Here is a 12,204-nt window from a genome sequence, read left to right on the forward strand (position 1 = left end):
TGTTATTTCCTGAATTTGCCTGTTTATGTGTTTGTTTGTTTTTCTTGTCTTATTGTAGGAAAGTGCCAGGGTAGGTGGAAAGAAATACATTTTATGAGTTACAAGGACCCAGTAGGTCCATCACAGGAGCTCTTGGCCTGTAACAAAACTTCATGATTTTAATCGTAAAGTAATGAACATAAAATGATGTATAAGTATCAAATGTCAACTGAAGGAAAAAATAGCCTTTGTATTCTTTGTGATGTCATGATAGTTCAGTTGTACAATTCTGACAAAATGGCGAACAAAGATACATCAAGTGTCATGAATAGCATCACCTTGCCCTGAAAGCCAGTACTATAGTTTGCCATTCAATACCATTGTGCATAAAAGGAGCTTCTTAAACCACATTTATCATTCAGTCAACTTGGGTAAAGTGATTTATAATATATATGTGATAACAATGTAGTGTTGTAATGATGATCTCCATAACACCCCTTTGGCAAGATATTGCATAAATTCTGCAGAAATAACAGTCCAGTGAAGAAGTTTGCAAATGTGAAGAGCATCCCTAAAAGGGAGTCATGTATTGAATATGTAAACTATACATCGTCTGAAGTGAAGCGTGTGTGTGACATACATTTTACTTTGAAAAAACACCAAACAACCTGTGATTGTGGTTCTCATGATAATTTCAACAGCACCACTTCCCCAATCTGCCGCACTTCGTGAATCTGCTGCAAGTAGGCTGGATGGGTCACGTGACCTCCCCTAGAGCTGTGGGATTCGTTCCGACCCCCATGTTCCAGGTCAGGTGCCTCAACATGGGGGCAGTGCTCCACCAGTCACTACCACAAGATGCTGTGCTCAAGCTACTGGAGAAGGAGAGCATTAGTAAATTGACAGTTTTGAATGTTTGCAAGCTATTTATGGTTTTTACTGTTTTTAGACAGAGCACGTATCTGTAGTGGCATAAGAAAAAATAAAAAAGCAGAGATGATTCGTCAAAATTTCACACCATTTCCTCCTTTCTTTTTCCCCCTTCGCTTTCATCTTTTCATACAAAGACTGACAAAAAGAACACTTATGTGATGACAGAATAATTGTGTAGTGAAACTGAAATGGAGAAGTTTTTTTTTTCTCTCTCCTTTTTTTGTTGTTGTAAAGCCATAAAGGATAATGCTGTTGTGTACCTCCAATGATAGTCTTTGTTGCAGAGGGGGAAAAAAAAAGAAGATATGTGAGGTGTTAGTTTCATTTCAGTTTGAGTTTAACTTATTTGCAGATTTTGAATTTGTATTCAGAATATACCAATGAACTGGAAGACTATTTAGCTAAGAAGGGCTAGATTTTGTCAATTAATCTATTTCCTTGAATATAATATTTACTGGTAAAAGCATACTTTTGTATGCTACCAAACTGCCTTGCCCACAGCAATTTGAACTAGTACAGTGTTTGGTACTTGTTGGAGTATTGTAATCATGATGATTCACTTAAGAGTGAACTTATGATTTCATTATCTTGAGAAACATTTTATTTCTGTGAGTACATCTAAATTACAATTTTGTGTGAAAGATCTTGAAACAGACAGATGAATTGTAATAGCATCGTCAGAGTAAGATGAGAAGTTGAGAAGGAATATTGTCTACCCTGTAGCTAATTCTGTGAAAGGGGAATTAACTCTTAGCAGTTGGTTTATTCTCCACGGATACTGTGAAACAGAGACCTGATCCTTGTCGAAATTTGATCAAATTTGATCAAATTTGCAGCCATGCTGAGCCATAAATATGAGAACACATCTACCTATGACCTCCAGCTTGTGATGTGATTGATGATTTTGCATCTCTTCCCCCTATTTAGCTGTGCCTACCTTGTTGATTGCACTGTCAAGTCCACTGGAACCAGTGAGGGTGGTGGCCCTGAAGTGCCTGGCAGCGCTCGGAGACAGTTACGAGGGCAACGGCCCCACCCCATACTCCTGGCTGGTTCACCGTCTTCTCAAGAAGAAGGAGGAGCTGTCCATGGATGCAGACTATGTCAAACAGGTACTTGATTTGGTAACCTTGTCACAAGAAAATACAGCATTGTGTTTGGCTCGTTGTGTGTGGGAATTTCCCAAGATCAAACTGAAGTCCAGGCTAGATGTCAAGACGAAATTCATGAGTGAAAGTCTTGGATTTAGTTGTCAGAAATTTAGCAAAAAAGAGAGAAAAGAAAATGAGTCTGATGATGGGATTAAACAAAATGTTACAGCTGCTTAAGCTTGTGAAGTACATCCTTTCAGTACCTGTTTCCATTACAGATAACATCAAGGTATAATATACCTATAGTTCAAAGTATCTCTAAGATGGTCCTCAAGTACAGCTGATATCATTTAGCAGGTTTCAGTCTTTGCTCTTATCTGATTTTCTTGATTTGACATAATTCCTGAATATTAATTTTCTACAGGCCCTGGGGAATCTCCTCATGAAAGCAAATAGAGCGCCAGTGGTCAAGACACCGTCAAAGAAGAAGAGGGGAGCAGCAGCTGCAACCAGCATGGATGTGAAAGTAGACAGCGCCACGCAGGCCAAACTCTGCCTCGAGTGGCTGCTGGACTGTGTGAAAGAGAAAGGGGAGATTCCACACCATGCTCAAACTTCTCTACTTGGACTACTTCAACAAGTGGATAGCAAGGTAAGTCCTCACCCTATAACTTTCTCATGTGAATGTGTTTGTGTAGACATACAGCTGTATGTGATATTTGAGTCAATATATAGTAAACTACTCTGTGCTTGAAGCTGGTGATTGTTGTTTTGCTGAAAAGTCAGGAAAAGTTGTCCTGAAATGACATTATCAACGAACCTTTGGTGCTCAGGGCTTGATGAACACATTCCCTCACACCAGAAAGAGGAGCAGAAGAAAGTATATAATACAGTTACCCAGGTAGTTGATGTACATTGCTTTTATAATTTTAACTACTCTCTATAGTGAATTGATACAATAACATTTACATGAGCAGATCAGATTATCCTTGATGTGTTCCTATTGTTTGGATTGATATAATGTATGACTCAAGAATTCAAATCTCGTTGCTTCATTTCTATAGCTTCTTCTGTCATCGGTGCTGGCCATGTTCAAGGATCTTTTGGTAGAATTCACAGACCAAGGTTTCCTCGATGAGGCGCAAACTCGATCCCTCCACCACATTCTTGGTCATGTGACCCCACTGACGGCAGACGAGATGGCCAACAGTGACTCTCTGGACCTATTCCTAAGAGTTCTTTCTAAGGAGGACCCAACGACACAAGGAATGGACTCTCCTCGGACTGTGGCCCTGCTGCAGGTAAGACCTGTTCCTCTCTCAAAAGTTTAGTCGTTCCTTCTTCCATTTGTCATGGTTCTTGATTGAATATTGTCTCTTTACCTGGAGGAAAGTAGTTAAAGATTTCTTGCTGTAGATGCCTGCTGTGACTTTCTGTTCTGTTTTGACATTCAATAAGTCTTTATTCCATTTCTTGATGACTAGATCTTTTACAATGACTAATTTCCAAAGGGGTCCATTTGACCTAACATAGAACTAGATAGAACAACTATGCAAACTTAAAAGTGTAACAGTGAAACAATAATGTGTAATTGTTAAAATCATGAACATTGAATTAAAAGACTGATGTGTAAATGCAAATTAGAAGTACTGGCATTATATCTGAATGATATTTTGAGTTTGATGAGGTAAGACAAAAAAACAAAAGGAGATTAGAATGAGGGAAAGAGGAGATTAAGATTTACAAAGCAGGATAGGCAGAATGTGTTTGTGTTAGTGCGTGTGGCTGTGTGTGTTTGTTTGTCTGTGTAAGTGCACATTCATATACAGTATGTATCGTAGAGAGACTGAAGATCTACAGTCTTTAGGTTTCACTGGAGGACTTTTGCTTATTTTCTGTAACTGCAAGTTGGACCCTGGAAGAGAAGTACTGTAGTCGTGTAGTTTTTGAAGTGACAGTGCAGGTGAAAATTGCATTATTGTACTGCAACCTGTTAATAAAAATGTGTTTGTGTGTCATGTGTGTCCATTTGTCTCTACAGCTGTCTCCAGCATTCTACCTGGCCCTACCATCAGATGACGTCCAGCAGAAAGTCCTGAGCAAGCTGATTGACCTTCAGGTGGACACCGAGAGGTCAGCTACGGCTGGTCGTATAGCTAAGGTCATCAAAAAGGTGAGCTTGTGTATGAATAGTATATGCCCAGTTTTAAAGGACAAGTTCACCTTCATAAACATAAGGATTGAGAGAATGCAGCAATATTAGTAGAACACATCAGTGAAAGTTTGAGGAAAATTGGACAATCGATGCAAAAGTTATGCATTTTTAAAATTTTTGTGTTGGAACCGCTGGATGAGGAGACTACTACAGCTTGTGAGTCATATGGGTACAACAGTATAAAGAAAATGTAAAGAAAATTCAACATATTTTCACTTTTTTCGCATAATAAAGGAGCACTTGACTTGCCTCTTTCTAAAGGCAGGGGAAATAATATTACCCCTAACATATGTCGGTAACGAGTCAAGGGAATGTGTACTTTTTTCAAAAGATGGAATTTTGTGAAATTCTCTTTATATTTTCCTTATATTGTTGTACGCATGTGACATCTAAGTTATTCATACACTGCAGTAGTCTTCTCATCCAGCGGTTACTGCACAAAAACTTCAAAAATTCATAACTTTTGAACGGATTGTCCGATTTTCCTCAAACTTTCAATGATGTGTTTTACTAATATTGCTGCATTCTCTCAATCCTTATGTTTATGAAGGTGAACTTGTCCTTTAAGGTGTTTTCAAGAGTAGCTGTATCCAGTATATCTGTTTTTATTTGTGGTATTCAGAGATTATATCTATTGTACGTAATTGTTTGTGTGTATGTTTGTGCCAGTGTGTGTTATAGCTTGGGATTAGAGTTTAGGAATGTACATGTACATGTATGTAGGACAAAGTCCTTGACTTTTTGCCTTGCATATTGGCTGACATCATTTGATAATCAATCACAGTTTTCATAACCCTGAATGAATTGTGAGATGGGTGGGAAAGTCATTTAGGAAATGCAGACATGGTATTTTACAATTGTATTTGTATAGATTATGCATATCATGCATATAGTGCATATACAAATGTAATGCATGCAATGACAGTAAAGGTGAGGTAATTAAGTGTCAGTTTTGATGAGTAAAATTTGTTGATCCTCCCAGGGATTTAAAAGACATCAATTTTTGACCTTTGACCGTTTGACCTCCCCAGTTGCCCTTCACTGCTGCTCAAATTGTGACTGAACTGAGCAAGATCTGTGGTGGTCAGAAACCAAAAAGTTTGAAGGAAGTCAAGAAAGCGAGGTAAGCATTTCATTTTTCGCATTTTATTGACATTCGTGAAATTGTGCATTACTTCTTTCCAGGCATTTGTGTTACCACAGATTTTTAGACATCACAGGTCTCAAGATGTGTCGTAAATTTAGATTGTGGGAATAGGTCATTTATGCATCTACATTGTGTGTAGAAAAAGTAGAGACTAACTTCACATTATTGAAGACTTCATAGTAAATAGACTTTAGATAACATTTCAGTCGATGTGAAGCTCCAGTGAAAATATTAATGAAGTCAAAACAGCAAAGCATATGGCAGGGGTTCTCTTTTGGTCAGAATTTTACGTAAAGTACTGCATACATGCGTGACTTATCTGTTATAGTGGACTCCCGTCATAACGAAGTCCTCGGGACCGGCAATTTTCTTTCGTTATATCGAAATTTCATTATAACCGAGCAAATAAACAACGAAGAACAAAGATCGGGTAATTTTGTGGCCTGAATTTTTACTTCGTTGTAACCGTGTTTGTTGTAACAAGAGTGCACTGTATAGCGCATTTAGAAAATACCATCGATCTTAAGCTGTGATGTATGAAACAGAGGGCAGCCATACTCATAATGTATGTACATGTATGTTCAGTCTATGATTGTTGACAGCATAGAGGTGTTGAAGTGCTACTGGAAACGTCACTGATTATTTTTTAATACCTACTTGGAGAATAATCTTGGTGTGACAATTCCAGCCTTGTTTTACATGGTCTCTGCTCTTACAGACAGAAACAGAGGCAGGCGAGTGAAGAGGAGGCCGCCCAGGCGGTAAACATCGAGGGTCGCCCCTGGCAACGGGTGACGGCCATCTTGGAGATGCTGCAGCAGAAGAAGCTGGGAAAGATTGCAGACTTGGAGACTCTCGTTCCCACGGTGTTCACCATCCTGAGTCTGTGAGTCCAATCAGAGAGATCCTGATGTGCTTTATGATATGACCATAAAATTACATCTGCCAGAAATTAAAGTTTGGTGTTGTGCCATATTCAAAGCTTTCATTGCCTGAATTCTTTACTGAAGTGTTATTCACCATGTTTCATCAAAGCAATCTCTCATGTGATTTTATGATGATTATGGAATGTAAAATGTGTTTCTGTGCTTCAAATTCATTTCAGACTCTGTCTACTCTCACCTAGAAAGTCCCTAGAATATCTGTTCAGATCTCACCTTAATTAACTCTGTTGCAAATTTAGAAAGTTTTCTATGCATACGAGGTAAATTCTGCAGAATACAGCAGTGTGTTTTCTGCGCTCATACATGCTGTTTATTTTGTTTCTGTGCTAGATCATCTGCATACATGTACCTGAGATAACTGTCACTCAGAAAGTTGATGTTCTGCAAAAAAGTCTGTAACCAAGCAGCTTTGAAAAAAACCAACATCAACAACACATTTATATAATGTCTTGATGTGATTATACAGAACTGAAATGAAATGAGTTTAATTTGTTCAATCTTATGTAAAAAAAAGCAACAAGATATGAGTTGATACAGTGGGTTGTAGGATTTGTCACATAATGGCTGTGACAGTAAGGGACATGTTGCTCTAGTTTAACTCTGACCTGCCTGTTCATCTTGATTCTGTCTGAACAAGGTGTCTGGACCTGCCGGCAGCGGGCCAAGGATCCAGTGAATACATCAAGCAGCTCCTTCTCACCACTCTCTCCAACATCTGTAATCATCTAGAGGCAGAAGGAGCTGAACAATTAGGTAATTTTTGCTGATGTCATTGTGTTACTATCACTGTTTGGTAGATTTACAGCTCATGAATATGCCTTTCTGAGCAAGAAGGGGGAGGAGCCTTCCCTAGCCAGCAGGGGGTGGAGCCTTCACAAGCCAGCAGGGGGTAGAGCCTTCCTAAGCAAGCATGGGGTGAAGGAAGTGATTTTCTGTCGCATATTATCAGGGCTGCTGAGACTATTCGGAAAGTGAGGAGATTTGGGGTCAGTGTTGATTTTGAGCCTGGAATTCAGGAAGGATCAGTCTTGGGAAATTTAAGGCATGCGAAGAATCACAGCTCAGTCCAGCTTTTGTCTAGTAAATAATGCAGAGGTTGGGACATGTAAATAGAAGGGATCTTGAATATTTGAGGGAATACGCAGTTTCGTTTTTGCTTTACAGGTGACATACAACATAGGGCTAATGGTTGTCATCTTTTGCACTGTTACTATAAAATTTGTCATTATAAAAATCATAGCAATATGTCAGATATCAAATCACGTTTGCCCATCCCATCCCCTCACGTTGTCTCACGTTCATCCCATTTTGTTCCTGTTGACCTGAAACATGACTTCCGTGGCTGCTGGGAACAATGGTGTAAACGTAGCATGAATTACAAGGTCGCAGGTGGTATGGAACATTATTTGCATTTGTCAGCATGATAAAGTACACCATACAAATAACATACTGGGATCTGTTCTAAGTGACCTCGTAATTGAGCTTGCTTTTTTGTCATTTTGTTTCAGGGAAACTGAAGGAAGAGCAGTTTAATGTGGAGCTGGTCGTGCAGTGCATCAGAACCTCTGACAGTCCCCAGACACATAATCATGCCTTGATCCTCCTGGCAACAGCAGCCAAGATCTTTCCGGTGAGTTAAGCAACAACAAAAAAAAAAGTTCAAAATTTGATATTCAACTGCAACAGGAGTGTTAAGTCATAATGATCTGTTTAAAAAACATATGCTACTACTTTGAAAGCTTTTTTCTTTTTTTTAAAGATTTGTATGTTGGTCACACGTCAAATGATTAGTTGTGAGTATTTCCAAGTGCAAATTATGGAAGGAGATGCCTCTGTGCCCTCATCATGAGGGTTACCTGTCTGTTTCTGAGAGAGACCTAGAGCTGTTGTTGTGAAGCTCTCTAAGGAGAGAAGAAGAGGGCAGCGTATCCTGAAACTTGTCAGTCACTGACAACTGTTATAAGCTACTGAAATCCTTGCATCTGATTGGCTCAGCGCATATTTGCCAGTGAGAGTCACAGGCACAAGACTTGATAAAATGGCCTCAAGGAGATGACCAATTTCAGTGCCTTGCTAATGTGCATGTGTTTTCATTGATCAACAGGAACATGTGTTACATAACATCATGGCCATCTTCACCTTCATGGGGGCGAGTCTGCTGCGCCTGGACGACAGCCACAGCTTCCAGGTCATTCACAAGACCGTCCAGACAGTCATCCCGGCCCTGGTCAAGGTGAGTGGACCCAGTGGAACCCTGATGAGCATTGGTTCCAAAATAACCCACCAAGTAAATGGGAAAGTATGACCATGTTGGTCTTAAAATCTTTCCTTGATAATGTCAAGTTCAAAATAGACTGTGTTCACAGACATAGTTTGCTGTTTCTGGAGTAAAATGCACCAGAGCATTCTTCGTCACATCTTTAGTGATCGTACTATATTTTTCCTGTAGTAGTTAATCATTGAAGTCATAATCTGGCAAATGATGCTGTGATGGTGTAATTGTATCTTCTTGTGTTGAGCAACTATGTGGTAGTAACGTAATAGAGGGTTATGTGAATATCTAAAAACCAAATCCTCCACACATATACTTTGAAGCTTAAGGTGTGCATATACACATCAGTGTGATTTTACTGTAAGCTTCTCATTCTGGTACATTACAATGTTTCTTTAATTACTCATCTGCCTTTCAAATACTGGTTCCTCACCATACCATGGTGTATTGTCTTTTGTACTTAGATTCAGATGAGATGACTGCTGAAAAATGGTTTTCCCTAGAATTCAGAAAAAAGGTGTCTAATCTTTACTTCCAGTGCAGTTTGCAAGCCAACTTTTGTCCCACAATGCATTTCCTGAAGTGCAAACCTGTCTATCATTTCTCCTTCTCCTTGCAGGCCAGTAAGGACCAGTCACTCCCATCATCCTTGGCTGACAACCTGGAGGATGTGGTTACCATGGTGATGCAGACCTTTGTGGACGCCTTCCCCCACATCCCCGAGCACCGGCGGCTGCCCCTCTTCACCCATATGGTGGAGTCAGTGGGCGGGCCGGAGTACCTCTGGAGGGTGGTGCTGCTTCTCATCACTGGTTACGTGACCAAGGGCGGGGCTGCCATGCTGCCTGAGGAAACGGAGACCAAGGTAGGAAAATGAGGTTCAGTTGGTCCATGAGCACTATCCCTTGGTGTTTTTTAGCATCAGAGACTCAAGAACTTGTGCAAAACAGTCAGTAGATGGAAGGCATCTTTTTAAGGACGCAAAAGGAAAGGAGAAGACACGATGACTAAAATGTTTACCTGTGAGCTGCTGTAGCAGAGAAATATTTGTACACAATATGTGCGGTGTGTCAAATCAATCAGAATTACCATCGTAGCTTTTCAGAAAGTGCACACCCCATTTATTTCTTGAGAGCCATATCAGATTGTGGAGAAGATGAATGATGAATGGAAAATCATTTCTCCTAGTTCTTGCTGGAGAGATGCACTCAGATTCAGTCTTCAGTTATGCATAACTCAAGATCAGTACTCTTTGCACTCTTCTCATACTTATACTTAAAAAAAAAAAAAAACTGGCCATGATTCTTATAAAGGAAACACCTTCATTTTGAATTGTTATGTCTGTTTTCACCTGCAGGGTCCGGGGAGAAATCTGGATTTCTGGCTTGCGCTGTGTCATCATTTTGACCCCAAGACACAGGTCACCAGTTTGGTGAATATCCTGGTGTATTTGGCAACTCTCAAGGAGCAGAAAGCAGAAGGTACAGACAGTGCATCCAGAATGGGAAGATTTCACAAAGCCTCTTGTCTTCCACCTGTCGGTTTTGCTTGTAAAAGCAATAGATAGAATCCCCACTTTTAAGACCCATTTGATACCCTTAATGCCTTTGGATAATCATTAGCATGTTTTGATGTTATGGATGAATATTATTGTTCGTATATGTTTCTCACTAATTTGCACATGCATCTTTTCTCTGCAAGCTCATTATCTTTGATACATTAACTCCCTAACTTGTCTTGATGAGACTGCAGAATCGTTTGTGTGTTTGCGTTCGTCCAAGCATGTCTATGCACTGAAATTTTGAAGGTCCCTTTGAGCAATGTTAGATTATTGAGATTGCAGTCCATTTTCTCATTGTAGTGTGGGTTAAATTCATCAAAATACTTTGAGCAAATCTTGCAAGGCCAGTGAGGCCGGAAGTAACTTATCTTCTGTGGTGAAATGTTACATCATTAAGACACACCGACTAAAAAAGATCTCTTCAACTTTTCCATCTTTGATGCAGTCACAGCCCCCAAGACGCCGTCAAGGACCACCAGGTCGACAAGGTCAACAGGAGCAGCTCAAAGGTCAGAGGTCGCACCACAGGACCTCATATTTGACGTAAAGCACCACACACCCCGTCAGCTCAGACACTTCCAGTTTACGTCCGTTGGATACCTGTCGCAGCTACTCACTTCGGACACATTCATTGGCCAGGTACAAATCCGCTGGCAGATGTGTTTGTGACAAGTTTGTGTGCTCACACTTAATTTTGTATTCTTTGTTCTGGCTCATTGATGCAACATATTTTTCATTGTTCTGGCGTGATAAAAGAGGAACTTGACTTACCTCTTTCAGACTTCATTAACATTAGCAACAAGTCAAAGGAATGTGCAGTTTTCATTAGAAAAGAAAATTTAGTGAAATTCGCTTTGTACTTGTATTTTCTTTATTTAATTGCCCTACTATGACATCAAACACTGTTGTAGTCTCAGTATCCTGTTATGACTGCACATGGATTTAACCAAAATGTTAACTATTCATAACTTTGTAATGGATTTGTCCACTTTTCCTTACTTCACTATGTGTTCTACTAGTATTTCTACATTCACTGAATCCACACTTATGTTTCAAACAAATTCCTCTTGTTAAGTGCCACATTTAATGCTGTGGATAGTAAGTGTGGCCTATTGTAGTTTTTAGAATCACATAAGCAGGAGTGTTAGGTATTGGGTTATTGTTAGTTCTATGCACTGCTCTCTAAGAATCATTTTATTCCAACGTTTTCCCCAAACAGCTTGTGGATCTGACAGAGCCAGAGTCAGCTGAAATGAAATCCTTGTATCAGAAGTAAGTCTCAACACTTTTTCTAGTTTTATATTTTTCATCATGCATGGTATATGTTTTAAAGCCACTGTTTACCATAGGGAGCAGTGATTAAAAATATATATTTTGGTTATTGCATATGATGCATAAATTTATAATTCAGTTGTATTACAAAACACCCTATTGTTATAAACATTTTGCAAAAAAGCCACCAATATAAGGATATATCACTAATTTTCTCAATAAACCATAATTGTCGACAGTTTATTCTAGAAATTACTTTGATAAAACTATCGTTCTAATTTTTCTTCATCTAACAATACTTAACACTGATTATACTGATTAACATGTTTACATTGGTTGTTTCTTTCCCTAACTCACATTTTAGAATTACTTTGAAGCACTAAAGCTGGTTTTTTTTCATATGCAAATGCTTAAATAGTGACTTAAATAGAATTGTATTTCTCTACATATGATAATCCTGTAGGTAGTATGTTCTGTATGCTTGTCAAGTAGCTTGTATTAAAGGGTTGTATTTTTGCCAAACTTTCACCCCCTTTTCCGAAATGCTATTGCAAATTTCAGGTTACTGGAGCAAACGCTGTGCTACATCACCTATGTGGCCCAGTGCATCCACGACAACACAGATCCAAACACCGCCAAGTTCTGGAGGGCTCTGCTTCACAAGGCCTATGAAGTGCTTGACAAGGTAAATTTACCAAAATATATTCAAGATTAGATTTTCTTTCCAGCCAGAAGATGTATCATGGGCCAGAATATCTATAGCCCTACAGAGCTCCTAGCATTCAGTATT

General features: G+C 39.3%; 1 protein-coding gene across 1 annotated transcript in view; it reads left to right on the forward strand.

The window, feature by feature from the left end:
- The window catches only part of LOC139715523 (HEAT repeat-containing protein 1-like), a 60,124-nt gene that overhangs the window by 18,723 nt on the left and 29,197 nt on the right, over nucleotides 1-12,204 (forward strand). Inside the window, exons 18-32 of the mRNA XM_071627089.1 lie at nucleotides 681-873; nucleotides 1,840-2,024; nucleotides 2,428-2,655; nucleotides 3,068-3,304; nucleotides 4,045-4,176; nucleotides 5,250-5,341; nucleotides 6,084-6,251; nucleotides 6,947-7,062; nucleotides 7,818-7,939; nucleotides 8,414-8,542; nucleotides 9,201-9,446; nucleotides 9,939-10,062; nucleotides 10,594-10,781; nucleotides 11,362-11,414; nucleotides 11,976-12,099. Coding sequence (XP_071483190.1) covers nucleotides 681-873; nucleotides 1,840-2,024; nucleotides 2,428-2,655; nucleotides 3,068-3,304; nucleotides 4,045-4,176; nucleotides 5,250-5,341; nucleotides 6,084-6,251; nucleotides 6,947-7,062; nucleotides 7,818-7,939; nucleotides 8,414-8,542; nucleotides 9,201-9,446; nucleotides 9,939-10,062; nucleotides 10,594-10,781; nucleotides 11,362-11,414; nucleotides 11,976-12,099 — 2,337 coding nt within the window. The remainder of the gene's footprint in view (nucleotides 1-680; nucleotides 874-1,839; nucleotides 2,025-2,427; nucleotides 2,656-3,067; nucleotides 3,305-4,044; nucleotides 4,177-5,249; nucleotides 5,342-6,083; nucleotides 6,252-6,946; nucleotides 7,063-7,817; nucleotides 7,940-8,413; nucleotides 8,543-9,200; nucleotides 9,447-9,938; nucleotides 10,063-10,593; nucleotides 10,782-11,361; nucleotides 11,415-11,975; nucleotides 12,100-12,204) is intronic.

Source organism: Diadema antillarum, unplaced genomic scaffold (assembly GCF_040938485.1).
Source record: "Diadema antillarum isolate AM-2024a unplaced genomic scaffold, OU_Dant_1.0 scf00000049, whole genome shotgun sequence".
NCBI classification, from domain to species: Eukaryota; Metazoa; Echinodermata; class Echinoidea; order Diadematoida; family Diadematidae; genus Diadema; species Diadema antillarum.